This window comes from Oryctolagus cuniculus, chromosome 7 (genome assembly GCF_964237555.1).
Source record: "Oryctolagus cuniculus chromosome 7, mOryCun1.1, whole genome shotgun sequence".
NCBI lineage: Eukaryota > Metazoa > Chordata > Mammalia > Lagomorpha > Leporidae > Oryctolagus > Oryctolagus cuniculus.
The window spans coordinates 120,620,549-120,646,062 of record NC_091438.1 but is presented as its reverse complement, the minus strand read 5'-3'; the positions used below and the strand labels follow the sequence as shown (position 1 = coordinate 120,646,062).

Sequence of the window (25,514 nt, the reverse complement as noted above, 5' to 3'; positions counted from 1 at the left end):
TGTGAGGGAAGCTAGGATATTAAAACTATATTTCATATATTTTTAGTATTTTATAAATTTGCTAAAAATATCAATTATTCTTAGTGAAGTAGTTCTATTTGTAAAATTCTATGCCAAAGACATTATCTCAAATATAAAATGTTTTTGTGAATGAGTGTGTTTATTACAGCATTCCCTAAATTTAACACAAAAATTTAGAATCAACCTAAATAGCCTGCTGTCAATGAAAGTTGCACTGTTGTACACTTATTGGATGTATGCATCTTTTTTAGAACATTTTCAGCCATTACTATTTATCTAAATAATTCAGTCACATGGAAAATGCTTTTGAAATAAGTTCTAAAGCAGGATGTAATATTGCATTGTTAATGTGATTATAGCCTATACATAAAAGATTATGCCTTTATGTCTTAATTAGCCTTTGTGATGATTCAGGTTTAATCATGCATAAGGGCAAGGTGATATGTTGAAAACTGACCGTATGGTACCTGTGAAGTGGATTTGAGTGTTTACTGTGTCAGTTCCAAAATGTACAAGATTAATTTGAAGTCATCCATGTTCAGAAGAATTTAGTTCCAGAGATGACCTGAAACTTTCAGTTTAAATGATTGTATATTCATTTGGATTTTTTTTAAGATTTATTTATATGAATGGCAGAGTCACAAAGATAGAGAAGGAAAGATAAAAGAGAAAGATTTTCCATCTGCTGGTTCACTCCCCAAGTGACCGCAAAGGTTGGGGTTGGGCCAGGCTGAAGCCAGGAGCTCCATCTGGATCTCCGCATTAGTGCAGGAGCCCGAGAATTTTGGCCATCTTCTGCTGCCCTCCCAAGCTGGATTGAAAGTAGAGTAACCAGGATTCAAACTGGTGCCCATATGGGATGCCGGCATCACAGGTAGCAGCGTAAGCCATTACACCACAGCCCTGTCCCCTCATTTGGGTTTCGAGAAGGCAACAGGGACTGGGGAATGAGAGGTTAATGAATGTCTGGTTCAGGAGCTCGTCCTTTGCTCTGTGGGCAATGAGGAACCATTGAAAAAAATTTAAGATGAATGGCATAATCAGATTTGCATTTTAGTAAGAAGACTGTAGAAGCAGTATGAAACATGGATTAAGGTCCATGAGTCTGGTGGTAGTTAAGAAACAGTCGTTTGGGCCAGCACTGTGATGTAGCAGGTAAAGCCGCCGCCTGCAGTGCCGGCATCTCATATGGGTGCTAGTTTGAGTCCCAGCTGCCCCACTTTCAATCCAGCTCTCTGCTATGGCCTGGGAAAGTAGTGGAAGATGGCCCAATTCCTTGGGTCCCTGCACCCATGTGGGAAGACCCAGAGGAAGCTCTTGGCTCCTGGCTTTAGCTTGGCACAGCTCCGGCCATTGCAGCCAATTGGGAAACGAACCAGCAGGTGGAAGACCTCTCTTTACACTGCCTCTCCTATTCTCTCTGTGTAACTCTGACTTTCAAATAAATAAATCTTAAAAAAAAAAAAGTAGTTGTGGAATATAAGCAAATCTGGTATATTCATTCTCTGTAATTCTGCTCAACAATAAAAATGAACAAACTGCTGCTGTATGCAACAGCATGGGTGAATCTCAAACACATTATACTGAGCAAAAGAAGCCAGGCACAAAATTGTACATATTGGACGATTCTATTTATATGAGTGTCTGGAACAGGCAAAATTAATCTGTGGTAATAGAAGTCAGATTAGGATTTGCTTAAAGTGAAGTGGAGATGCAAGTACTTTGTTTAATTGACTACTACAGAGGGGCCCAGAGAATTTTGTGAGTTGATGTTCTGTATCTTGATAGGGATAGTGTTTACACATTTGCCAAAGCTGATGGAATTATATACTTAAAACCTGTGGGGTTTGTATATAAATTATGCCTTAAAATTTATTTTTTTAAAAAAGCTGTTACTCAGGTCAGTAGGATTTGGTAACTGAGTATGAGGTGTTAAAGGGACAGGTCAAGTTTTGGCTTCTGATTTCTTTCTTGGGCATTGGTCTTATTCACTGAGATAGGGAATAGAAGAGGAACAGAGGAGAGATGAGTTCTTTGTTTAGTCTGTTGAATTTGAAATAATGACATCTTGTGAAATATGTAAGTGGTGGTTGAATTTATATATGGATGTAGACCTTAGGAAATAGATCTGGGCTAAAATACAAATTTGGGAGAAACTACTTTCATGCAATAGTTGAACCTATGCTTGTGAGTGGGTTAAGCCAATGTGAAGATACTAGAACTGTGAATGGAAGATATTAGAAGAATGTAAGAGACTAGAACAGTCCTGGAAGATACCCTATGGCAAGATGGTGAGTCATTGCATGAGTCATTAAAATATGTTCAAATTAAAGGGTTATGCATTTTTTGGAAGTGTCCTTATATATCAGCAGGATCCATTTTGAACCATTGAAATATGAATATTCTACAACAAAAATTACCTTAAAGTGATTATAAGATTATAAGACCATGAAACATCTAAGCCATCTTAAAATATTTTCCATGATATAGGATGGAGACATATACTTATGTACAAGGAGGGATCTTTAAAAAGTTCATGGGGACGTCCTTGAAAAAGTGTACATGGATTTTTGGCCGGTGCCGAGGTTCACTAGGCTAATCCTTCGCCTGCGGTGCCGGCACCCTGGGTTCTAGTCCCGGTTGGGGCGCCAGATTCTGTCCCGGTTGCTCCTCTTCCTGTCCAGCTCTCTGCTGTCGCCCGGGAGTGCAGTGGAGGATGGCCCAAGTGCTTGGGCCCTGCACCTGCATGGGAGACCAGGAGAAGCACCTGGCTCCTGGCTTCAGATCAATGCGGTGCGCCAGCCGCAGAGGCCGTTGGGGGGTGAACCAACAGAAAAGGAAGACCTTTCTCTCTGTCTCTCTTACTGTCTACTCTGCCTGTCCAAAAAAAAGGGAAAAAAAAAAGTGTACATGGATTTTTAAATTTTAACATCAAAATAAACTTTAAAAAATAATATGTATAAATAAATCTTTAATAAGTATAAATGAGGTCTAAATATCTCCTTGAATAGGAGTCATTTCACAGTTCACCATATAATGAGACAAGATTATCTAGTACAAATGCTTTCTTTTTAATTGAGAAAGATGACACTTAGAGATGTCACTAGCTTACCTGAATCACAGACCTAAGTTGATGACAGAATTATGACTAATGCTCCCAGATCAGTAGTGTTCTGCCTCTATATATCTACATTTATAGAGATAGATAGATAGATAGATAGATAGATAGATAGATGTAGCATGCCAGTTTTTTTAAAAATAGTTATCTTTAGTATCTGTGTGCAATGTATGTTTTATTAAGAATCCTATTATATGTCTATTGATTAGGGTAGTATTTTGATATATTTTACCATAATGTCCAAAATATCTCAATTCATTAATTTTTTGCTCTGTATAGCATGTTGAATGGAATTGATAAATTGTATTATAGTCTCCTGAGTGTGAAAGCCTGCTGTAAATCACTCCAAAAGCCTTAGAAGCCTCTCTTTGAATGAACTTGCTTTATAATTTTCTATGAATTGTAAGATCTTCTAAATTTCATGTTAATAATAATGTGTATGTAAGCATGTATACATCTGTGTTTCTGTTTTGGTATAAATACCTTTCTTGTCATATGTAGTTATTCTTGCTTTCTACAGTGAGAAGGAAAGGTTTTTATTTGTTTGTTTTGAAGATTTATTTATTTATGTGAACAGATTTATTATTGAAAGATTTATTTATTTATTTGAAAGTCAGAGTTACAGAGAAGGAGAGACACAGAGAGAGAGCTTCCATCTACTGGTTCACTCCCCAAATGACTGCAACGACCAGGACTGGGCGAAGCTGAAGCCAGAAGCCAGGAGCTTCCTCTGTGTCTGCCATATGGGTGCAGGGGCCCAAGGACATGGGCCATCTTCCACTGCTTTCCCAGGCACATTGGCAGAGAGCTGGATTGAAAGTGGAGCAGCTGGGACTAGAACTGGTGCCTGTGTGGGATGCCAGTGCTGCAGGCTGTGGCTTTACCTGCTGTGCCTCAGCACTGGCCTAGAGAGGAAAATTTTAATTTATGAGAAATTACATCCCAAGAGTTTCAGAATACCTGTGGTTACTGTAACAACATGAGGTATTCTATATTGTTTCTTCCCATCTCTCCTTACTTCCTCCATGTTTTTTTCCTACTTTTTTTTAAAGATTTATTTATTTATTTGAAAGGCAGAGTTACAGAGAGGCAGAGAGGCAGAGAGGCAGAGAGAGAGAGAGAGAGAGAGAGAGATCTTCCATTCTCTGGTTCACTCCCCAAATGGCCGCAATGGCCAGAGCTGTTTTTCGCACTTTTTATTAACATCTCCTATTAGTATATTTGTCACCATTAATGAACCACACCAAGCTTCACCTATTTTTTTAATCCAGACTTCCTTTACTCTTCATGCCAGCCCCTCCCTAGCCTGTAGTAATCACCGTTCTGTGTTCAGATTGAAGTTTTTTAGTTTGCTTTTGTTTTATTTGGTTCCCACATATGAGGGGAAATGTATATTTGTCCTTCTGCCTGGTTTATTTCACTTAACAAACAGATATAAGATCTATTTCACTCAAATCCATGCTCTGAATGTTTGCAAAAAAATATGTACCTATTTACAAGCAAATATTCAGAACATGAATTTAAATGAATGGGTCTTGTATCTACCAGGTTATTTTTTTCTAGAGTTAATCTGGTTTCCCTCTTTTACTCAGACATTTCTTGATTTCATATTGATCATTTAGATTTAGAATAAGCCATGTACTCCATTCAGTATGCTGCGTGATCTAATCCTATATCCCCACCATGCTGTTTCCTAGTACCCCAACTATCTGAATAATATCAATTTCCTTAAGTCTTTTTTAAGATTTAGTTATTTAGTTGAAATTTTAGAATTTTTTTCTTTTTTTCCTCTTTTTTTAAAAACTTTTATTTAGCGGATATAAATTTCCAAAGTACAGCTTATGGATTACAATGGCTTTTCCCCCCGATAACTTCCTTCCTGCCCACAACCCTCCCAACTCCCACTCCCTCTCCCATTCCATTCACATCAAGATTCTTTTCAATTATCTTTATATAATAGAGAAGATCAATTTAGTATATATTAAGTAAAGATTTCAACAGTTTGCACCCCCACAGAACATAAAGTGTAAAATACTGTTTGAATACTAGTTATAGCATTAATTCACATTGAACAACACATCAAGGACAGAGATCCTGCATGAGAAGTAAGTGCACAATGACTCCTGTTGTTGACTTAACAAATCGACACTCTTGTTTATGGTGTCAGTAATCTCCCTGGGCTCTTGTCATGAGTAGCCAAGGCTATAGAAGCCTTTTGAGTTCGCTGACTTCGATCTTATTTAGACAAGGTCATAGTGAAAGTGGAGGTTCACTCCTCCCTTCAGAAAAAGGTACCTCCGGCCGGCACCGCGGCTCACTAGGGTAATCTTCCGCCTAGCGGCGCCGGCACACCGGGTTCTAGTCCCGGTTGGGGCGCCGGATTCTGTCCCGGTTGCCCCTCTGCCAAGCCAGCCCTCTGCTGTGGCCAGGGAGTGCAGTGGAGGATGGCCCAGGTGCTTGGGCCCTACACCCCATGGGAGACCAGGAAAAGCACCTGGCTCCTGGCTCCTGCCATCGGATAAGCGCGGTGCGCTGGCCGCAGCGCGCCGGCCGCGGCGGCCATTGGAGGGTGAACCAACGGCAAAGGAAGACCTTTCTCTCTGTCTCTCTCTCTCACTGTCCACTCTGCCTGTCAAAAATAAAATAAAAAAAAAAGAAAAAAAAAAAGAAAAAGGTACCTCCTTCTTTGATGACCCATTCTTTCTACTGGGATCTCACTCCCAGAGATCTTTCATTTAGAATTTTATCAAACCTGAAAGTTATTTCCTAACATATCTAATGTATTGTTTTATAGTTTATAATTCAGTTAATTAAATATGGTATTGACTACCATGTAATACTATTATACAGAGGCGCTGTGGTATAATAGAGTATGGGTAGGGCCAGTGCTGTAGTGTGGCAGATAAAGCAACCACCTGCAGTGCCAGCATCCCATATGAGAAGAGAGCAAGGGAGGGAGGGAGAGAGAGAGAGAAAGAGACAGAGAGAGAGAGAGAGATCTTCCATCCGCTGGTTCACTCCTCAAATGGCTGCAACAGCTGGAGCTGTGCCAATCCAAATCCAGAAGCCAGGAGCCTTCTCTAGGTCTCCCTTGTAGATGCAGGGGCCCAAGCACCTGGGCCATCCTTCTGCTTTCCCAGGCCATAGCAGAGAGCTGGATAGGAAATGGAACAGATGGGACTCGAACTGTCACTCATGTAGATGCTTGGCGTGGCCAGCAGCAGCCTCACTCACTATGCTACAATATTGGCCCCAATACTTTATTTTTTTAAAAAAAGATTTATTTATTTAGGACTGGCTTTGTGCTGTAGTGGGTAAAGCCCCTGCCTGCAGTGCTGGCATCCCAAGTGGGCACCAGTTTGAGTCCCGGCTGCTCCACTTCTGATCCAGCTCTCTGCTATGGCCTGGGAAAGCAGTAGAAGATGGATCAAGTACCTGGGCCCCTGTACCTGTGTGGGAGACCTGGAAGAAGCTCCTGGCTCCTGGCTTCAGATTGGTGCAGCTCTAGCCATTGCGGCAAATGGGGGCGTGAACCAGCAGATGGAAGACTTCTATCTCTCTGCCTCTGCCTCTCTGTAACTCTGCCTTTTAAGTAAATAAATCTTTAAAAAAGGGGGGGGGGGCATAGTTACAGAGAGAGGAGGAGAGAGAGAGGTCTTCCATCTGCTGGTTCCCTCCCCAAATGACCACAGTAGCTGAAGCTGGGCTGATCCAAAACCAGGAGCCAGGAGCTTTTTCTGGGTCTCCCACATGGGTGCAGGGGCCCAGGCACTTGAGCCATCTTCTGCTACTTTCCCAGGCCATCAGAAGGGAGCTGGATCAAAAGTTAAGCTGCCTGGACTCGAACCTGCACCCAAACGGCCTGCCAGTGCTGGAAGCATATGCTTAACCTACTTCACCACAGCACTGTACCCCCCACAATACTTTATTTTTAAAAAATTATTTGATGGGCTTGTGTTGTGACACAGCTGGTTTAACCACTGCTTGTGATGCTGGCATCCTATATGGGAGTGCCTGTTCAGGTTGCATCTGTTCTGCTTCAGATCCAATTCCGTATTAATGCTCCTGAAAAAGAAGCAAGTGATGGCCCAAGTACTTGGGTCCCTGCCACCCACATGGGAGACCTGGATGGAGTTCTAGCTTTTGCCTTTAGCCTGGCTCAGCCGCGGCTCTTAGGGCCATTTGAAGAATGAACTAGTAGATATCTCTGTCTCTTTCCTCTCTCCATCCTCCTCCCTACCTCATCACTTTGCTTTTCAAATAAAAAAATAAATCTTTAGGGGCCAGTGCTGTGGTGTAGAAGGTTGGGCTTCTGCCTGCAGTGTTGGCATCCCATATTGGTGCTGGTTTCAGTCCTGGCTACTCTACTTCTGATGCACCTAGGAAAGCAGTAGAAGATGGCCTGAGTGCTTGGTCCCCTGCTACTGCATGGGAGACCTGGAGGAAGTTCCTGACTCCTGGCTTTGGCCTGCCCCAGCCCTGGCCATTGTGGCCGTTTGGGGAGTGGGCAGGGTGGAAGACCTCTACCTCTCTCTCTCTCTCTCTCTCTCTCTTTTTTTTTTTTTTTTTTTTTTTGACAGGCAGAGTTAGACAATGAGAGAGAGAGAGACAGAGAGAAAGGTCTTCCTTTTCCATTGGTTCACCCCCCAAAGTGGCTGCTAAGGCCAGTGCGCTGCTGCCGGCAGGCAGTGCCGATTCAAAGCCCAAGAGCCAGGTGCTTCCTCCTGGTCTCCCATGCGGGTGCAGGGCCCAAGCACTTGGGCCATCCTCCACTGCCTTCCTGGGCGACAGCAGATAGCTGGACTGGAAGAGGAGCAACGGGGACAGAATCCAGCCCCCCAACTGGGACTAGAACCCGGGGTGCCAGCTCCACAGGCAGAGGATTAGCCAAGTGAGCTACGGCACCGGCCTCTACTTCTCTCTGTAACTCCATCTTTAAAAATAAAAATTAAGAAAAATCTTTAGAAATTGTTTGGTATTACTATGGTTTGGATGCTTGATCTGTTCAAAACTCATGTTGAAATTTAACTGTCATTGTAATGGAATCAAGAGGTAGGATCTTTAAGAGATGATCAAACCATAGGGTCTCCACCCTCGTAGGTGGGCCTGGTACTTTTACACAAGGGTGAGTTTCTTCCCTCTGCCTTACACTGTAAAATGATGCAGCAAGAAGGCTTTTACCAAATGCTAGCTTCTTAGACTTCCCAGCTTCCAGATTTGTCAGTCAGTAAATTTCTGTTCATTCTAAATTACCCAGTCCGTGCTGTTCTATTACAGTAGCACAAAATGGACTAAGGCAGGTATTTACAAAAAATACATATTTTATGTAAGTTATGAAGTGTAATAACAAGATGATCACCCATCAACAAAATACCCATCCTGAGGGGCAAAGGAAAAAGAAGGACAAATCCGTTGAAGTTCCCTCTATTTACTTCTGATTATCTCTTTCCAAACTTCCCATCCTCAGCCCCTAGGTAATCACCATGTTCATTTTTTTTGTTATTATACTTTTCTTGGTTTTCTTTATAATCTTGTCACAAGTATCTTTAACAGTTATATCATTATTTTGCATGTTTTTAAATTTTATGCAAATTATATCACCATGTATAAACCTTAATGTGGTATCCTTTTTTTTTTCTATACTTTTTGCTTTTGGCATTCATTCATAGCCCTAGTAGCTGTACTTAATTCACTTTTAGGCTAATGTTTTATATTCCTTACATAAAATACCACAGTTTATTGATTTTCCATCCAGTTAAGAGTTAACCAGTTTATTATTATTCAGACATGCTCTTTGAAATCTGTGTTTATGTATACTTAGGAGTAAAATTGCTGGCTTGTAAAATATGGACATTTTCAATATTATTAGATGATGTCACATTGTTTCCTTCAGTCATTTGCCAGATTATGTCTACCTGTTGTTCCTGTCTCCAATGTTTAATAGTTATCAATATTTTGACATCACCAGTTTTAATTTTTCTTGGTCTTGTGTATGTAAAAATAGTGTCTCGTTTTGATTTGAATTTCACTTACTATTATTAAGACTGAGAATGTATTCATATATTTGTTGAGTATTGGGGCCTGTGGAATTTTTATTTTTCTCTTTTATTGTGTTTATATTAGTGGTTTTTTTGGAGAGTCCTTTAAATTTTTTAAAACATACATATAATTGACTATGATCTTTTTGTAGCCATTGTTATTCAGTATGTATTAGTTTTCTGTCTCTCCCTCTGTCTCTGTTTTGTTTTTATTTACTTGAAAGGCAGAACAAGAGGGAGAGACAGACACTATGACATAGAGTTCCCATCTGCTGGTTCACTTGCTAAATGAGTGCAGTGGCTGGGTCTAGGCTGAGGCTAAACCTGAGAGTCAGAAACACTATCCAGGTCTCCTATATGGATGACAGAAACAGTTACTTGACTCACCACCCTAGCCTCCTAGGATTTGTATTAGCAAGAAGCTGGACCTGAGTATTGAACCTGGGTACTCTGTTATAAGACACTGGTGTCTTAACTAGCATGCTAACCACTAGGCTAAACCCTCCATCACAATATTGCTGTATTGAAAACAGCACAGATTTATTATCTCAGCTTTCAAGGGTTAGGAGTGTAGGCATGGCTCAATGGAATTCTCTGCTTAGGTTACCTCTGCTTAGGTTGTAATCTAAGTGTAAGCTGTGTTGTAAATTCTTGCTTAGAGCTTGAAGTCCTGTTCCAAGCTCATTAGATTGTTAACAGGGTTCAGTTCCTAGCAGGTCCCCATTTTCTTCCTAGTTGCTGCTAACTCTTGGCTCTTAGAGGCTGTCGCTGCAGTTCCTTGCCTTGGGCTCCATAGATAGTTTACAATATGGATGTTGCATTCTTCCAGGCCAGCAGAAATGTCTTTATGTTTTAAATCTGTAGGCCTAGATTTAAATATCCTATGTCAGGCCAACCTCCATAATTTCCCTTTTGATTAACTCAGAGTTAGCCCATTTAGTGACTTAATCGTGGAAATGATAGCCCAACCTATTCACAGGAGTTGCCCCCACTGAAGGGAGAGAATTAAACGAGGCGTGTGTACCAAGAGGCAAGCAGAATTCTGCACACAACGAAGTATTTCTGTCCTTTTTTGAAAATGACTGTGTCTTTGTTGCTGAGTGGTATTCCATTTTATGAATAAGATACACTGCAATTTGTTTATCCATTCATCTGTGATGTAGAGAAAATCCTAGTTATTTTGGATCTTTACTTCCACTTTGTATTTAATTTTTTTGGCTTTTCTAGTGGACGTATCACTGTAGTTCTCACTTCCCCATGACTGATGGTACTGACCATGTTTCCGTACTTGCCTATCTCCATCTCCATCTCCATCTCTCCTTTTGTCAGTTAAAAATAAGGGTTTCTTTTCCTTGAGTTTTTAGTACTTTATAAGTTTTGAATACAGCCCCAAATTTAATCAGATAATATGTCTTGCAAATATTTTATTCTTTTTTTTTTTTTTTTTTTTTTTGACAGGCAGAGTGGACAGTGAGAGAGAGACAGAGAGAAAGGTCTTCCTTTGCCATTGGTTCACCCTCCAATGGCCGCCCCGGCTGGCGCGCTGCGGCCAGCACACCGCGCTGATCCGATGGCAGGAGCCAGGTACTTATCCTGGTCTCCTATGGGGTGCAGGGCCCAAGGACTTGGGCCATCCTCCACTGCACTCCCTGGCCACAGCAGAGAGCTGGCCTGGAAGAGGGGCAACTGGGACAGAATCCAGCGCCCCGACTGGGACTAGAACCTGGTGTGCTGGCGCCGCAAGGTGGAGGATTAGCCTAGTAAGCCACGGCGCCGGCCTTATTCTTTTTTTTTTTTATAAAAGGTTTATTGTCAGGTGGGGGAAACGCGACAGGCTGCCTCCCTGTGCACGAGAGAATAGCCGCAAATATTTTATTCTAATCCATGGCTTATTTGTTTCTTTTTAGAACTGTTTTCCGAAGAGCAGAATTTTAAATTTTAATTAAATGTAATTGATCAGTTTTCCTTTCATGGCTTATTCTTTTCCATTTACCAGGAAATCTTTACCTTAACCCTAATTATAAATTTTTATATATATATTTCTTCTAGAAATATTCTACTTGTATTTACTACATATAGATCTCTAACCTCTTTTTTTGCTTGTGGATATACAGTCATTCTAACACTGTTTATTAAGAGACTGTTTTCATCATTGAATTACTTTGAAATAGTTTTTGACTTATGTATTGATCACGCAGACACACACATACACACACATATCTGATGGACCTATTTTTGTACTCTGTTCCATTAGTCTGAATATCTGTCTATAAGTAAACTGGTCCTTAATTTTGCTGCTGAGTATTCAGCAGTATATGTTCGATCTGAGAACACATTTCATCCTTTATTTGGAATGTTCTTAGTTATTGTCTCTCAGTATTATTTTTCTTTCATTCCTTCCATTGCCTTCTTTTGAAACTCCTTTTGGTATTAGAAACTTCAGACTGCTCTTATTTTTTTTATTTTAAAGATTTAATTTATTTATTTTAGAGGTAGATTTACAGAAAGAGAGAGGGAAAGACAGAGAAAGGTCTTCTATCTGTTGGTTCATTCCCCAAATGGCTGCAATGGCAGGAGCTGAGCCTATCTGAAGCCAAGAGCCAGGAGTTTCTTTCAGGTCTCCCACTCAGGTGCAGGGGTCCAAGCACTTGGACTATATTCCATTGCTTTCCTAGGCCATAAGCAGAGAGCTGCATTGGAAGAGGAGCAGCTGGGACACCAACCAGTGCCCATATGGTAACACCAGCGCCTCAGGCAGAGGCTTAACCTACTACACCACAGCACTGGCCCCTGCACTGCTCTTTTCTGTTGTTTATCTCTTGGCCTTTCCATGTTGGAAATAATATATTATATCTCTTTAATAAAATTAATAATTCAGGAGGATAGTAATTCAAACTGATTAGTTTTAAAAAGATACAATAAGATTTATACCATTATTTTTAAATTAAATTTTTTAATTATTTAATTTTTTATTTGAAAAACAGATGAACAGAGATCTCCCATCTGCTGATTTGCTCTTCAAGTGCTTGCTACAACCAGCTTTTAGATTTTACTTTGTCACAGGCAAGAAAACAATTAAAATTATACATAGAATGCTTATTTGTGGAGCCGGTGTTGTAGTGTAATGGGTAAAGCCACCACCCGCATTGCTGGCATCCCATATGGGTGCCAGTTTGAGCCCCGGCTGCTCTACTTCTGTTTCAGCTCCCTACTAATGCACCTGGGAAAGCAGCAAAAGGTGGCCCAAGTGCTTAGATCCCTGCACCCATGTGGGAGACCTGGAGGAAGCTCCTGGCTCCTGACTTTGGTCTGGCCCAGGCCTGGCTGCTGCAGCCATTTTGGGGAGTGAACCAGTAGATGGAAGAATACTCTCTCTCTGTCTCTCCCTCTCTCATTGTAACTCTGCCTTTCAAATGAATAAAATAAAAGTCTTTTTTTAGAAAAGAATGCATATTTTCTCACCCTTGCAAGTTAAATCCTTTTACATTTGACTACTACTTTTTATTCTCTCTTAGTCATTTGCAGTTCTGTTTGTAGACAAGTTTATCTTCTCTTTGCTATTCTTGGGGCATCCTAGATTTAATCCTTGGAAATTAAGAGCACATTTATGTAGGCCAGTGGCATAGTGATAAGTATGACCAAATTTAAGCTGCCTGAAACCTTCCAAGGGAATTCCTACTACATTTCGAGTAAATTCCAAGCTCCTGATTTTTATCCATGAATTCCTACATGATCAAGCCCCTAAAAATCTCTTTGACTTTACATTTTTATGACTCTTATGTTTGCTTTGGCTACCTTCATCATCATTGTGACCTTTTACCTTTCCCATGTAACTGCAGCGCTATTCTTTTGGATTTTAATTGATAGATTTATTCTCTTTGCTTAGATCTTTTCTCAAATGTTTTCGCCTCAGGATTTTCACTGACCCTCTTTGCTACAGAAGTCTTCTTTCTCCTGTACCTATTAATCCACTGCATTATCTTATTTTTTTCTTCAGAGCATTTTCACTAACTTCACTTGCTGAAATTATGTTTCCCCCCATTAGAATGCAAACTCTGTGATTTTTTTTAATGTTGTGTCTCAATTTGTATATCAATCCCGAAACAGAGAGACTTAATAAAGAAAATTGTGAGTTGAAGAAATCAGTCGGTTAGGGTGATATCAGCAGCAAACTTTTTTTGTTGTTTGATGGAAAAGCACCAAGAGGCAGTATAGTAGCCTACTGTTATCCTAAAAATTTCCTTATGTTTCTAAAATTTTTAAATTTATATATTAGTTATTAACAGATTCATTGTGATTTGTAGATAGAATTGTAAGATCATAATGATATTCCCTCCTTACCTCCCTTTCTACCCCTCCTTGTCTTGGGTCTCTAATCTATAGATACCTGGGTAACCAGATAAACTCAATATTGATTTTAAGCTTCATTATCATATGGATTTATGAAAAGCCAATGTGAACTTGTAAGGCATTATAAAACTATTTTTATGTTAATAAATTGCATTCATCTTTGAATTTCATTTTTTGGATAACTATAATGTTAATAACATAAGCTTCAAATAAAATTGAGTTTGAGCTTTAATTTTTTATTTATTTAAAAAGCAGAGAAGGATAGATACATAGAACAAGAGATGGGATTCCACTGGCTCGTTCAGTCCCCAGATGCCTGCAGTGCCCAGGGAAGTGCTAGGCTAAGGGCTGGAGCCAGGAGCTAAGAACACACTCCAGATCTCCCACATGGGTGACAGGAACCCAGTTACTTGAGCCATCACTGCTGCCTCCCAGGATCTGCATTGGCAAGAAGCTGGAATCAAGAGCCAGAGCTGGCAATCAAACCTAAGCACTTTGATGTGGAATGCAAGTGTTTTAACCTCTAGACTAAAAACCTACTCTGTGGACTTTAATTTTTTAATGTGAAAATATGTCTATTTAGAAGTTACATAGGGCCGGCGCTGTGGCTTAGCGGGTAAGGCTGCCACCTGCATCGCGGGCATTCCATATGGGCGCCGGCTTGAGTCCCGACTTCTGTACTTCCAATCCAGCTCTCTGCTATAGCCCTGGGCCCCTGCACCTGCTTAGGAGACCTGGAAGAAGCTCCTGGCTCCTGGCATCAGATCAGTGCAGCTCTGGCCATTGCAGCCACTTGGGGAGTAAACCACTGGATGGAAGATCTCTCTCTCTCTCTCTCTCTCTCTCTCTCTCTCTCTGCCTCTGCCCCTCTGTAACTCTGCCTTTCAAATAAATACATCTTTTAAAAAATTAAAATAAAGGGGCCAGCGCTGTTGGCGTAGCCAGTAAAGCCGCCACCTGCGGTGCTGGCATCCCATGTAGGCGCTGGTTTGAGACCCAGCTGCTCCATTCCCAATCCAGCTCTCTGCTGTGGCCTGGGAAAGCAGTAGAGGATGGCTCAAGTCCTTGGACCGCTGCACCTGCATGGGAGACCTGAAGGAAGCTCCTGGATCCTTGTTTCGGATCAGCACAGCTCCAGCTGTTGCAGCCAGCTGGGGGAGTTAACCAGCAGATGGAAGATATCTCTCTCTCTCTCTCTCTCTCTCTCTCTCTCTCTCTCTCTTCTCTCTCTCTCTCTCTGCTTCTCCTCTTTTTCTGTAACTCTGACTTTCAAAGAAGTAAATAAATCTTTAAAAAATTTAAAATAAAAGGTATATACTCTCAACTTAGGACAAAAATGTATTCAGACTATTTTTAAGCTATTATCTCTTTTTTAAAAAATAAATTATTTATTTGAAAGGCAGAGTTACAGAGAGGCAGAAAGAGAAAAAGAGAGAGGTCTTCCATCTGCTGCTTCACTCCCCAGATGACCGCAATGGCTGGTGCTGTGCTGATCTGAAGCCAGGAGCCAGGAGCTTCTTCCAGGTTACCATGCGGGTGCAGGGGCCCAAGGACTTGGGCCATCTTCTACTGCTTTCCCATTTTCCAAATGGAGTAACCTGAGTGTTGCTTTTATAGTGATTTTTCCTTATTTCTTCACAGTAGAGGCCATTGATTAGGACTGAGCTCTTGAACTATGCCAAACAGATGGAACTAAATTAGTCACTCATGCTGAAGTTCCACCCTGTCAAACTAAATTGTTTAACAGATCTTCTAAGCAATCAGTAGTGTGAGAGATCACAGCTACAACCCTAATCAAGCCAGCTATACTTGGCATAAGGGAATGATCTCTGCTTTTTAATCCCCCCCCCCGCCCCCCTTTAACCTTTACAAGCAAGGTAACTCTGGGGGCCGGCGCTGTGGTGTAGTGGGTAAAGCTGCTGCCTGCAGTGCCGGCATCCCATATGGACACCAGTTCATGTCAAGATGGCTACTCCACTTCCAATCCAGCTCTCTGCTATAGCCTTGGGCCCTCTCACCCACGTGGGAGAACTGGAAGAAGCTCCTGGCTCCTGGCTTCGGATTGTTGCCGCTCTGGCCATTGCAGCCAATTGAGGAATGATCAGCTGATGGAAGACCATTTATAGAATGAGGTTCTGTCTGATTATGGATTTGCAAATAAAAGTCAGTTAAGCCTTTAAATTTGTCACAATGTTTATTTTGTCTTGACATTAATGTGTGAGTGTGTATAATTAGTTCAGTTGACTCATTGTACTGAATGTTCTCAAAGAGAAATTAGTGTATAACTGGATTGGTGTTGTGGCACAACAGGCTAGGCATCTGTCTACAATGCCAGCATCCCATATCAGAGCCTTGGTTCAGGTCCTGGCTGCTCTGCTTCCAATCCAGCTCCTTGCTAATGTGCCTGGGAAAGCAATGGAGGGTGGCCCAAGTACTTGAGCACCATGTGGGAGACCCAAGTGGAGCTCCAGGCTCCTGGCTTCAGCCTGGACCAACCCTGGCCATTGTGACCATTTGGGGAGTGAACCAGAGGATGGATACCTTTCTCTCTCTCTGCCCACCCCCACTCTCCCTCTGTTAACTCTCCCTTTCAAATAAATAAGTAAATAATTTTAAATAAATTAGTATGTAACAGACTTTATGAGTTAAAGAGCCCCAGAGTAACTCCTTAAATAAAAACCTTTTTTGTCAAATTATTATATCTAGTGTCTTTATTTTTACCGTTATCCATACCTTTAAAGTGTTCCTGTTTGTAGATGAGATGATTAATAGTCTCAATTATTAAGAAAGTTCGTGGAAATGTGTATTATGAAAAGACTACATGAATTTCAAAAAGATTTTGCACCAAAATATACTTATCTTTTAATTCCCCTTTCCCAGAGGTTTGTGGTTTTTTTTAATTTGTTGGGGCCAAAAGATTTATTTATCTATTTGAAAGTCAGAGTTACTATGAGAGAAAGAAACAGAGAGGAAGAGAGAGAGAGAGAGAGAGAGAGAGAGAGAGAGAGCTTCTATCTGGTGGTTCACTCCCCAAATGACCACAGTGGCCACTGCTGGGGCAGGCTGGAGCCAGAAGCTTCATCTGGGTGTCCCCCATGTGAGTGGCAGTGTTCCAAATACTTCGGCCATCTTCTGCTTTTCCTAAGTCATTAAGCAGGGATCTGGGTTGAGCAGCTGGGACACGAACAGTACCCATGTGGGATGCCAGTGTTGTAGGCCTGGACTTTACCCGCTACACTATAGTACCAGTCCCAATGAATATATCTTTAAAAAAGATTTTTTATACTTTTGGGAAAGGGGAATTAAAAGATAAATTTATTTTGGTGCAAAACCTTTTTTAATTGATGTAGATTTTTCATAATGCACATTTCCATGAACTTTCTGAAGTACCCTAGTATTACTGATTATTTTTCCACAGATATTGACTTCCTTTCTGCCTGTACTATCCATCACCCTGTTCATTACAAACACAGTCATTCTTCACTATGTCCCCAATTATAATATATTCTTATTCTTTAAGCATTTTCTTTTTTTAAAAAAAAATAGACCTCTAACAATCCTAATGAATAGTTTAGGCTATTAAGTATCCTCATAGATTCTAGGCCTTTGTAGGGAAATTCCATAGGAAGAACAAATGAATGCCTTGAGTACCAAGCAATGCATTGTTCACCTCTGAGCTGTATTCACTAGATCAGTCGTGAAACATGAACGTTCTGCTGTGTATTAGTCCATTTTGTGCTTCTGTAACAGAATACTATAGACTGGGTAATTTATGATGAATAGAAAAATTTTTAAAGATTTATTTATTTGAGAAGTAGAGTTTCAGACAGAGAGAGAGAGAGAGACAGAAAGATCTTGCATCTGCTGGTTCACTCCCCAAGTGGGTACAATGGCTGGACCTGGGTCAGTCTGGGTCTCCCACATGGGTCCAGGGGCTCAAGCACTTGGACCATCTTCTGCTTCCCCAGGCCATTATGTAGAGACCTGGATCAGAAGAGGAGCAGCCGGGACACCCACTGGCGCCTATATGTGATGCTGGTGCTGCAGGCAGAGGCTTAGACTGTGATGCCACAGTACCCACTGATGAATAGAAATTTATTTCTCATGGTTTTGGAGACTGGGAAGTCCAACACCAGCATCTGACAAGCGCCTTCCTTGCTGCATCCCATGGCAGAAGGACAAAGAGAGGGTGAAAAGGAGCAAGGGGGGACTGAACTTGTCCTTTTACAACAGTTGTATAATGTAGTAACTGTGTTAATCTGTTCACTCTGCCCTCCTGCACCAAATCACCTCTTACTAGGCCTTATCTCCCAACCTTGTTGCGGTGGGGATTAAGTTTTCAGCATTGTTTTGGGGGAGGATATGTTCAAACCATAGCATGCTGATACCAGAGCTTTATTAGAATTCTACCATGTGCCCTCCATTGTGTAGGGAAAAAATAGTCCACCTTTTGTTTCACAAACCTAGGTAAAAAGGTAAAAATGCATATTTTTTTTTCTATTTGACAATCTGTTTATTGAATTTTGCCTCTGTGTAGAGTGTCTCTTAGAATTCCAGGATTCAGAGGGGCAGTAAAAGTGGCAATGGTTTCCCAAAAGGGTGATCTATTTTCCCAAAAGTGCTTGCCAATCTACCCCTGATTTTGCAGTAGATGCCAGAAAGGATAAAAATTTGTCTTTTCACATTTTACTCTACAATCTTTAGTCAAGCATTATAGGATTTACTAATCATTCTCTGTGTGTTTGCATTAGCACAATAATAGTTATAATTTTTTGTGAACACACTGTGTAGCTGGTGCTGTTAGACATTTTACTTGTTTTGTTATTTTTCACAACAATCTGAAAATTAATATATAATTTTTACACAGATATTGAGAGTCACAGAAGTTAAATCTTACACTAGTGAGTGTATATTAATGAGTGGCCAGCGTAGATTAAAACCTGTATTTCTATAACTCCAAAATCTGTTATTTTCAAAATACCATATTGCTTCCTAAATTTTGGGATTGTTTTGTTTTTATAGATCTGGTCCGGCAGTTCAGTTGTGTGTCCAGACTTGATTAATCCTGAGGCAAGAATAACTACCCTTAGGTACCTAGATGTACTGCCTGAAATGTCAAATGTAGTTCATTATCTTTAGGTAACCTTCAGTCACAAAGCTTCTTTGAATTTTATGGGTAGGCATGGACCCTACCATGAAAATATGTTCCCACTTCACTTAAGGGTTTGAAGACCTCCCTATAAAACTCATAGAAATCTTCAGCATTAACTTTTATGTTGGGATTTCTTTATTTGTTGTTGCAAAGATATCAAAGGAAGTTTGTACGTGTCTAGTGACACGTGTCTAGTGAACAGTTTTCGAAGAGCTGTTATCAGGAAGTTCTTTTCTAATTCCAAACTGAGGAAAGTATGTATTTACTTGTAGGATGATACACTTGTTACTGTTTCATTAAAAAAAATATATTTTGGGGCCAGTGCTGTGGCGCAGCAGGTTAATGCCCTGGCCTGAAGCACTGGCATCCCATATGGGCACCAGTTCTAGTCCCGGCTGCTCCACTTCCAATCTAGCTCTGTGCTATGGCCTGGGAAAGCAGTAGAAGATGGCCCAAGTCCTTGGGCCTCTGCTCCCACGTGGGAGACCTGGAAGAAGCTCCTGGCTTCTGATCGGCGCAGCTCCAGCGGTTGAAGCCATCTGGGGAGTGAACCAGTGGATGGAAGACCTCTCTCTGTCTATACCTCTCTTTGTAACTCTTTCAAATAAATAAAATAAATCTTTAAAAATATACATATTTTAATTAGAAAGTGCTTGGTGAAGAACATTTACTGTTAAAAGAAAAATAACCTGCTTGATATGAATTTAAATAAGCCCTAAGTTGTAAGCTCATATTTGTCTCAACCAAAAGTACACAGAAAAAGAATAAATACTACTTGTGGTACTATCTTCTCCATAAATTCCTTTTTCCCTTATGTCTCATAATTGTACTAATTGTCTTAATATATTATGTTTATGATTGACTTTGTTCACCCAATGAGATAGCAAACTTTGCAAGAATAGGACCTAGGCCGGCGCTGTGGCTCACTTGGCTAATCCTCCGCCTGCAGCACTGGCACCCTGGGTTCTAGTTCCGATTGGGGTGCCGGATTCTGTCCCGGTTGCTCCTCTTGCAGTCCAGCTCTCTGCTGTGGCCTAGGAAGGCAGTGGAAGATGGCCCAAGTGCTTGGGCCCTGCACCCGCATGGGAGACCAGGAGGAAGCACCTGGCTCCTGGCTTCAGTGCGGTAGTGGCCACTTGGCGGGGGAGGGACCAACGGAAAAGGAAGACCTTTCTTTTTCTCCCTCACTGTCTAATTCTGCCTGTCAAAAAGAAAAAAGAATAGGACCTAATGTAGGTCCTATTTTGCAGGCTATATTTTTTTATCCTGAGACCTCTAATGTAATTCACATAATAAAACTATAATTCAACTAAGGAATACATCAATATTTTTTATTTTTAGCTAGAGAAACTTCTACAGTGTGGTAATACAAGCTATTTCATATGCAAAAGAGGCCTTGGTAAAATTGGAAAACAAATTACCATTTAATATTTAATAAGTGCCGTTCATCTAATTTTCTAAACTTGGATCTTTCATGGTCAAAGGTTAGGAATCAATATTTGGTAGTTTCTGGTCTAATGTTGAGTATTAATGATTGTAAAAATATGACTCATTAATAGTAACGAATGAATTTTTTTGTTTTAGGGAATGTTGTGGGCAACTTGGGACATTCTTTCTTTAGTCAGAGTTTCCTTGGCAGTAAAGAACACGGTGGATTCTTATATGTGACATCTACCTACCAGTCATTGCAAGATCTAGTGCTCCCAACCCCACCTTACTTGTTTGGGATTCTCATCCAGAAATGGGAAACTCCGTGGGCTAAAGTATTTCCTATCCGACTAATGTTGAGACTTGGAGCTGAATATCGACGTAAGTAACATAGCACCTTCTAAGTCAAAAGACCAAGGCATGGTGGCTAAATAAGGCCTGTGATATTCTCAGCATTTTGGCTTGGTGATATAGTTCAGCAGGAATAGTATTTTGAAATAGCTAAGTTTGCACAGTGTCTCTACTTGATTTATGTAGAATAGGAAATACTGAAAATGTCAACTGCGAAAGTTGGTTATTATTTATCACCATATAAACATACTGTTTTTATAGTTCATTGATAAAAACATCATTTTCAGAAAAATGAGTTTATAGTATCTAATAAATGGGAAGCATATTCTTTGTCACTTGATTAGCATATAATCGTAACAGATTATATTTTACTTAATGTAACAGACTCTGGAAGCTAGTGGTATGAGGACCACTCTCAAGTAGCAAGGTAGGCTATAGAAAAAGAACTTACTTGTCCATGGTTATAGCAGTGCAACTAAGTTATGGCTTTTAAAAAAGACATTAAAAGTTAAATGCAAGCTTTATTTTAAACTTTATATTCTAACCTAATTAAAAGTGCTCTGGTCAGGGCCGGCGCGGTGGCACACTAGGTTAATCCTCTGCCTGTGGTGCTGGCATCCCATATGAGCACCAGGTTCTAGTCCCGGTTGCTCCTCTTCCAGTCCAGCTCTCTGCTGTGGCCTGGGATAGCACTAGAAGATGGCCTAAGTCCTTGGTCCCCTGCACCCGCATGGGAGACCAGGAAGAAGCACCTGGCTCCTGGCTTCGGATCGATGCAGCTCCGGCCATGGCAGCCATTTGGGGAGTGAACCAGTGGACAGAAGACCTTTCTCTCTGTCTCTCCCTTTCACTGTCTGTAACTCTACCTGTCAAATAAATAAATAAAAATCTTTAAAAAAAATTTTTTTTTAAAAAGTGCTCTGGTCTAGGAATCAGAACACCTGAATAAGATTCTCAACTCCAGTGATTACAAGCTGTGTAACAGTGGGCAACTCAGGTTCCCTGATTGTCTATTTTTCACTCAAATTCTCTGTAACTTTTACAAGCTGAAGATAATAATGCTAGTCTTTTATATTACAGTGGATTATTAGAAGAATAAAGTAATAATGAAACTTTTTTAAAGATAGATTTATTTATTTGAAAGTTAGAGCTACAGAGAGATAGGGAGAAACAGAAAGACAGGTCTTCCAGCTACTGGTTCACACCTCAGATGGCCGCAACACTGGAATCTAAGAGCCAGAATCTTCTGGATCTCCCATATGGGTGGCAGGGGCCCAAGTACCTGAGTGTGCTTCCACTGCTTTTCCCAGGCCATTAGCAGGAAGCTGGATCAGAAGTGGAGTGACCGTGACACAAACTGGTGCCCGTATAGGTATATGCAGGCATCACAGGTGGCAGCTCTACCCACTACACCACAACACCAACCCCAAAACATTATTTCATAGACTCTAAAATAGTACATGTTCTCAGCCAGTCAGCTTTATTCTGTGACTCACATGTTCATTCATTCATCCTGTAAGAATTTAATAAGGACATGTCATGTTTTATGAATCCTGGGGATTCACAAATGTCTTAAGACATAGATACAGACTCTTGGAAACAGTTGTAAGGAAAAAGTACAGAAATAATCATTTTAGTAGTGTATTGTGTTAAAACCCATGCTTAAGTTCTTTGGGAGCACCAAAATGACACTAACTTGACCAAGAATGAAGGGGTTGAAAAGAAGCACTTCTCAGATCTAGGTGCCTGTGGAAGGAAATGTAAAGACAAATGATCAGCTAAATGAAGCAAGGAAGACTAAAGATTGTGTGTGGGAAGAAACATGTATATCTTACTGTCTTGTATAGGCATTTCAAATCATAAAGTTGAAGGGATAAGTCAGAAGATCACCTGATATTTGGCTGTCCTAAGGAAAGCTCCTGGTTAGGAGTTATAGGGCAGCACCAGCATCCCATATGGGCACCTGTTGAGTCTCGGCTGCTGCACTTCTGATCCTGCTCACTGCTAATGTAACTGGGAAAGCAGTGGAAGATAGCACATGGTCCAAGTCCTTGGGCGCCTACACCCATGTGGAAGACCTAGGTGAAGCTCCCAGCTCCTGGCTTCAGCCTGACCCAGCCCTGGCTGATGTAGCTATTTACAGTAGATGGAAGACTGTGTATCTCCCTCTCTTTTTGTAACTCTGCCTTTCAAATAAATAAGTTTTTAAAAAAGGTAAATTGTTAAATTTCTTGAGCATAGAGGAATCAGGATGTATTTGTTTCCTATATCATGTCAAATCTTATCAATTAAGTTTGAAGAAGATTGCTCCCTCAGACCTATGGATCATTTTTGGAACAACTTAATCAAAAGACTTGTTCTGGGAGCCGGCAAAGTGACATAGAGGATAAAGCCACTGCCTGCGATGCTGGCATTCCAAGTGCCAGCTTGTGTCTTGGCTGCTCCACTTCTGATCCAGCTCCCTGCTAGTGGCCTGAGAAAAGTAATGGAAGATGACCCAAGTGCTGGGCTCCTGCCACCCTTATAGAAGCCCCAAATGAAGCTCCTAGCTCTTGGTTTTGGCCTGGCTCAGCCCTGGCTGTTGCGGCCACCTGGGGAGTGAACGAGTTGGATGAAAGGTCTCTCTTTCTGTGTATATCTTCCTGTTTCTCTGTAACCTTGACTTTCAAATAAATACATATTTTTTTAAGATTTTATTTATTTGAGAGGTAGAATTACAGTGAGAGGAAGAGACAGAGACAAAAGTCTTCCGTCTGCTGGTTCACTCCCCAAATGGCTGCCATGGCCGGAGCTGCACCGATCTGAAGCCAGGAGCCAGGAGCTTCTTCCGGGTCTCCCACACGGGTGCAAGGGCCCAAGGACTTGGGCCATCTTCTACTGCTTTCCCAGGCCATAGCAGAGAGCTGGATGGGAAGAGGAGCAGCTGGCGGCCATATGGGATGCCAATGCCACAGGTGGAGGATTAACTTACTACACCATGGCGCCGGCCCCAATACATAGTTTATTAGAGATTTATTGATTTATTTATTTATTTGAAAGGCAGAGTTAGAGAGAGAGGAAGAGACGAATCTTCCATCTGCGGTTCACTCCCCACATGGCTGCAATGGCTAGAGCTGGGCTGATCTGAAGCAGGAGCTAGGGCTTCCTCTGGGTCTCCCACATAGGTGCAGGGGTCCAAGGACTTGGGCCATCTTATGCTGCCTTCCCAGGCACATTAGTAGGGAGCTGAATTGAAAGTGCAAGCAGCTGAGATGTGAACCAGCGCCCATAGGGGATGCCAACTATGCCACAGGGCCAGCCCCAATTTTTTTTAAAAGGCTTTTTCTGCTCATTGGAAGATTTTGGCTCTGGAATTTTTGTAAGGATTTATTATTTATTTATTTCAAGGCAGAGTTGAGAGAGAGGGAGAACCCACACATATTGAGATCTTCCATCTGCTAGTTCACTCTCCAGATGGCCACAATGGCTGGGGCTGGGTCAAGCTGAAGCCAGGAACCAGGAACTCCATCCGGATCTCCCAAGTGGGTGGCAGGGGCCCAAATACTCCAGCCATCCTCTGCTGCTTTCCCTAGTACATTAACGGGGAGCTGAAGCAGCTCTCATGTGTGATGCTGGTGTCACAGCCTTAGCCCACTACCCCGTAATGCCAGTTCCTGCTTGGGATTTGTCTGCTTCCAGGCTACTTTTTGAGTGGTAAATTTTATGTTCTAATGAGCCATTGTAATTGTATTTTGTGATAATATATTTGTGATAATTATGATGAGTGTTTCCCCAGAATTTTAAGCTGCTAAACCTAGTGTGATCATTTCTCATTTTCATAGTTTATCCATGCCCACTATTCAGTGTCAGATTTCGGAAGCCATTGTTTGGAGAGACGGGACATACCATCATGAATCTTCTTGCAGTAAGTTTGGAATTTTCATTTTCTTTTTCCTTACTGAAATTTGGGAGAAAGAAGAAGCAGGTTTTATTATTTTGATGATAGTCATGTCACTTCTGGTTTAGGTAAAGATTTATGCAGAAGGGAAAAGTGAAGAGCATATATGAATATACTCTTTTGAAACATATGGAACTCTGGAGTAGAATAGTACAGGATTTCACCCCTGATAATACACTGACCTTGCAGGATTATTTTTGGGGACTAGTGGTAATGTATAAACAAAGCACCTAACACAGTGTCTTGTTTTTAAAATTGTCTTCCTGGTGGTTTCCTTTTGTGTCTATTTTGTTTTCTATTCAGCCAAAGATCAGTCAGAACTTATACTCAAATACTTCAAGACAGTAATGCTTAAATTCTCTGAAGATTCATCTGTATATGGACTTGGATTCAAACTTCACTCTTTCTGTCCACTGGCTGGGCTCCCTGTATCTCCACCACAGCACATGAGACTTTGATTCTGCTGGCCAATAACATTGGTTGAGTCGAGTCCACTAAGCTCTCTGCTGCGTGCGAGCACAGGCTAAGGTCATACCTTGGTATTTTGAGAATTCATGACGCCCTCCAGGGTTGTCTTACCTATGTCTCTGTTCTCTCCCGGAAGCTCTTTTAACCTCTGGCTAGTGTGCATGTACATTACTTATCCCAAACAGCTGACAACCTCAAGCTAACACAACTATTGGCCCTCATTTTTTGCTAGCCACTGAGATTACCACTTCTATAATGCTCCAGGTTAACTGAAGTCCTTTAGGCAGCAAAGCTTATTTTTACAAAGTAGAGGTACCTTGCCCTGGTTAAATTGCCTAATTATATAACAAGGCTGGATAGCAGCCCTAGACAAGAAGGTCACAGCCTCAACTCTGTTATTCTTACTAGAAATTCAGTCGTTTTCATGAAAAAAAAAAAAAAAAACCCACTTCTCAGTGTGTTGTATTAAAAACCTGAGGATCTGAGAAAGAGAACAAAAAAACTGAACCCCAAAGCACTGAAATGATTGCTTTTTAAACTATTTACCCAGCTTTTCGTTGCTTTTTGGAGAGTGATTTTACTGATTTTCTCACACTGTCATGCTGAAAGTCGTAGTCCAGTTATCTTTTAAAGAGATTTGAACAATAAGAA

The 25,514-nt window shown here is 41.1% G+C and overlaps 1 protein-coding gene across 7 annotated transcripts in view; it reads left to right on the top strand.

Annotated features, from left to right (window-relative positions):
• Positions 1 to 25,514, top strand: part of ZFYVE9 (zinc finger FYVE-type containing 9) — a 210,229-nt gene that overhangs the window by 153,495 nt on the left and 31,220 nt on the right. For 4 of the 7 annotated variants that reach the window (XR_011390704.1, XM_051857767.2, XM_051857766.2 and 1 more), the window contains 2 exons: positions 20,264 to 20,488; positions 24,280 to 24,362. Coding sequence is in view for 6 of the 7 variants with exons in the window: in XM_051857767.2 (XP_051713727.1) it covers positions 20,264 to 20,488; positions 24,280 to 24,362 (308 nt within the window). In the remaining variant the exon portion in view is untranslated. The remainder of the gene's footprint in view (positions 1 to 20,263; positions 20,489 to 24,279; positions 24,363 to 25,514) is intronic. The other 3 variants (XM_070078506.1, XM_051857769.2, XM_051857768.2) reach the window with 1 other exon arrangement.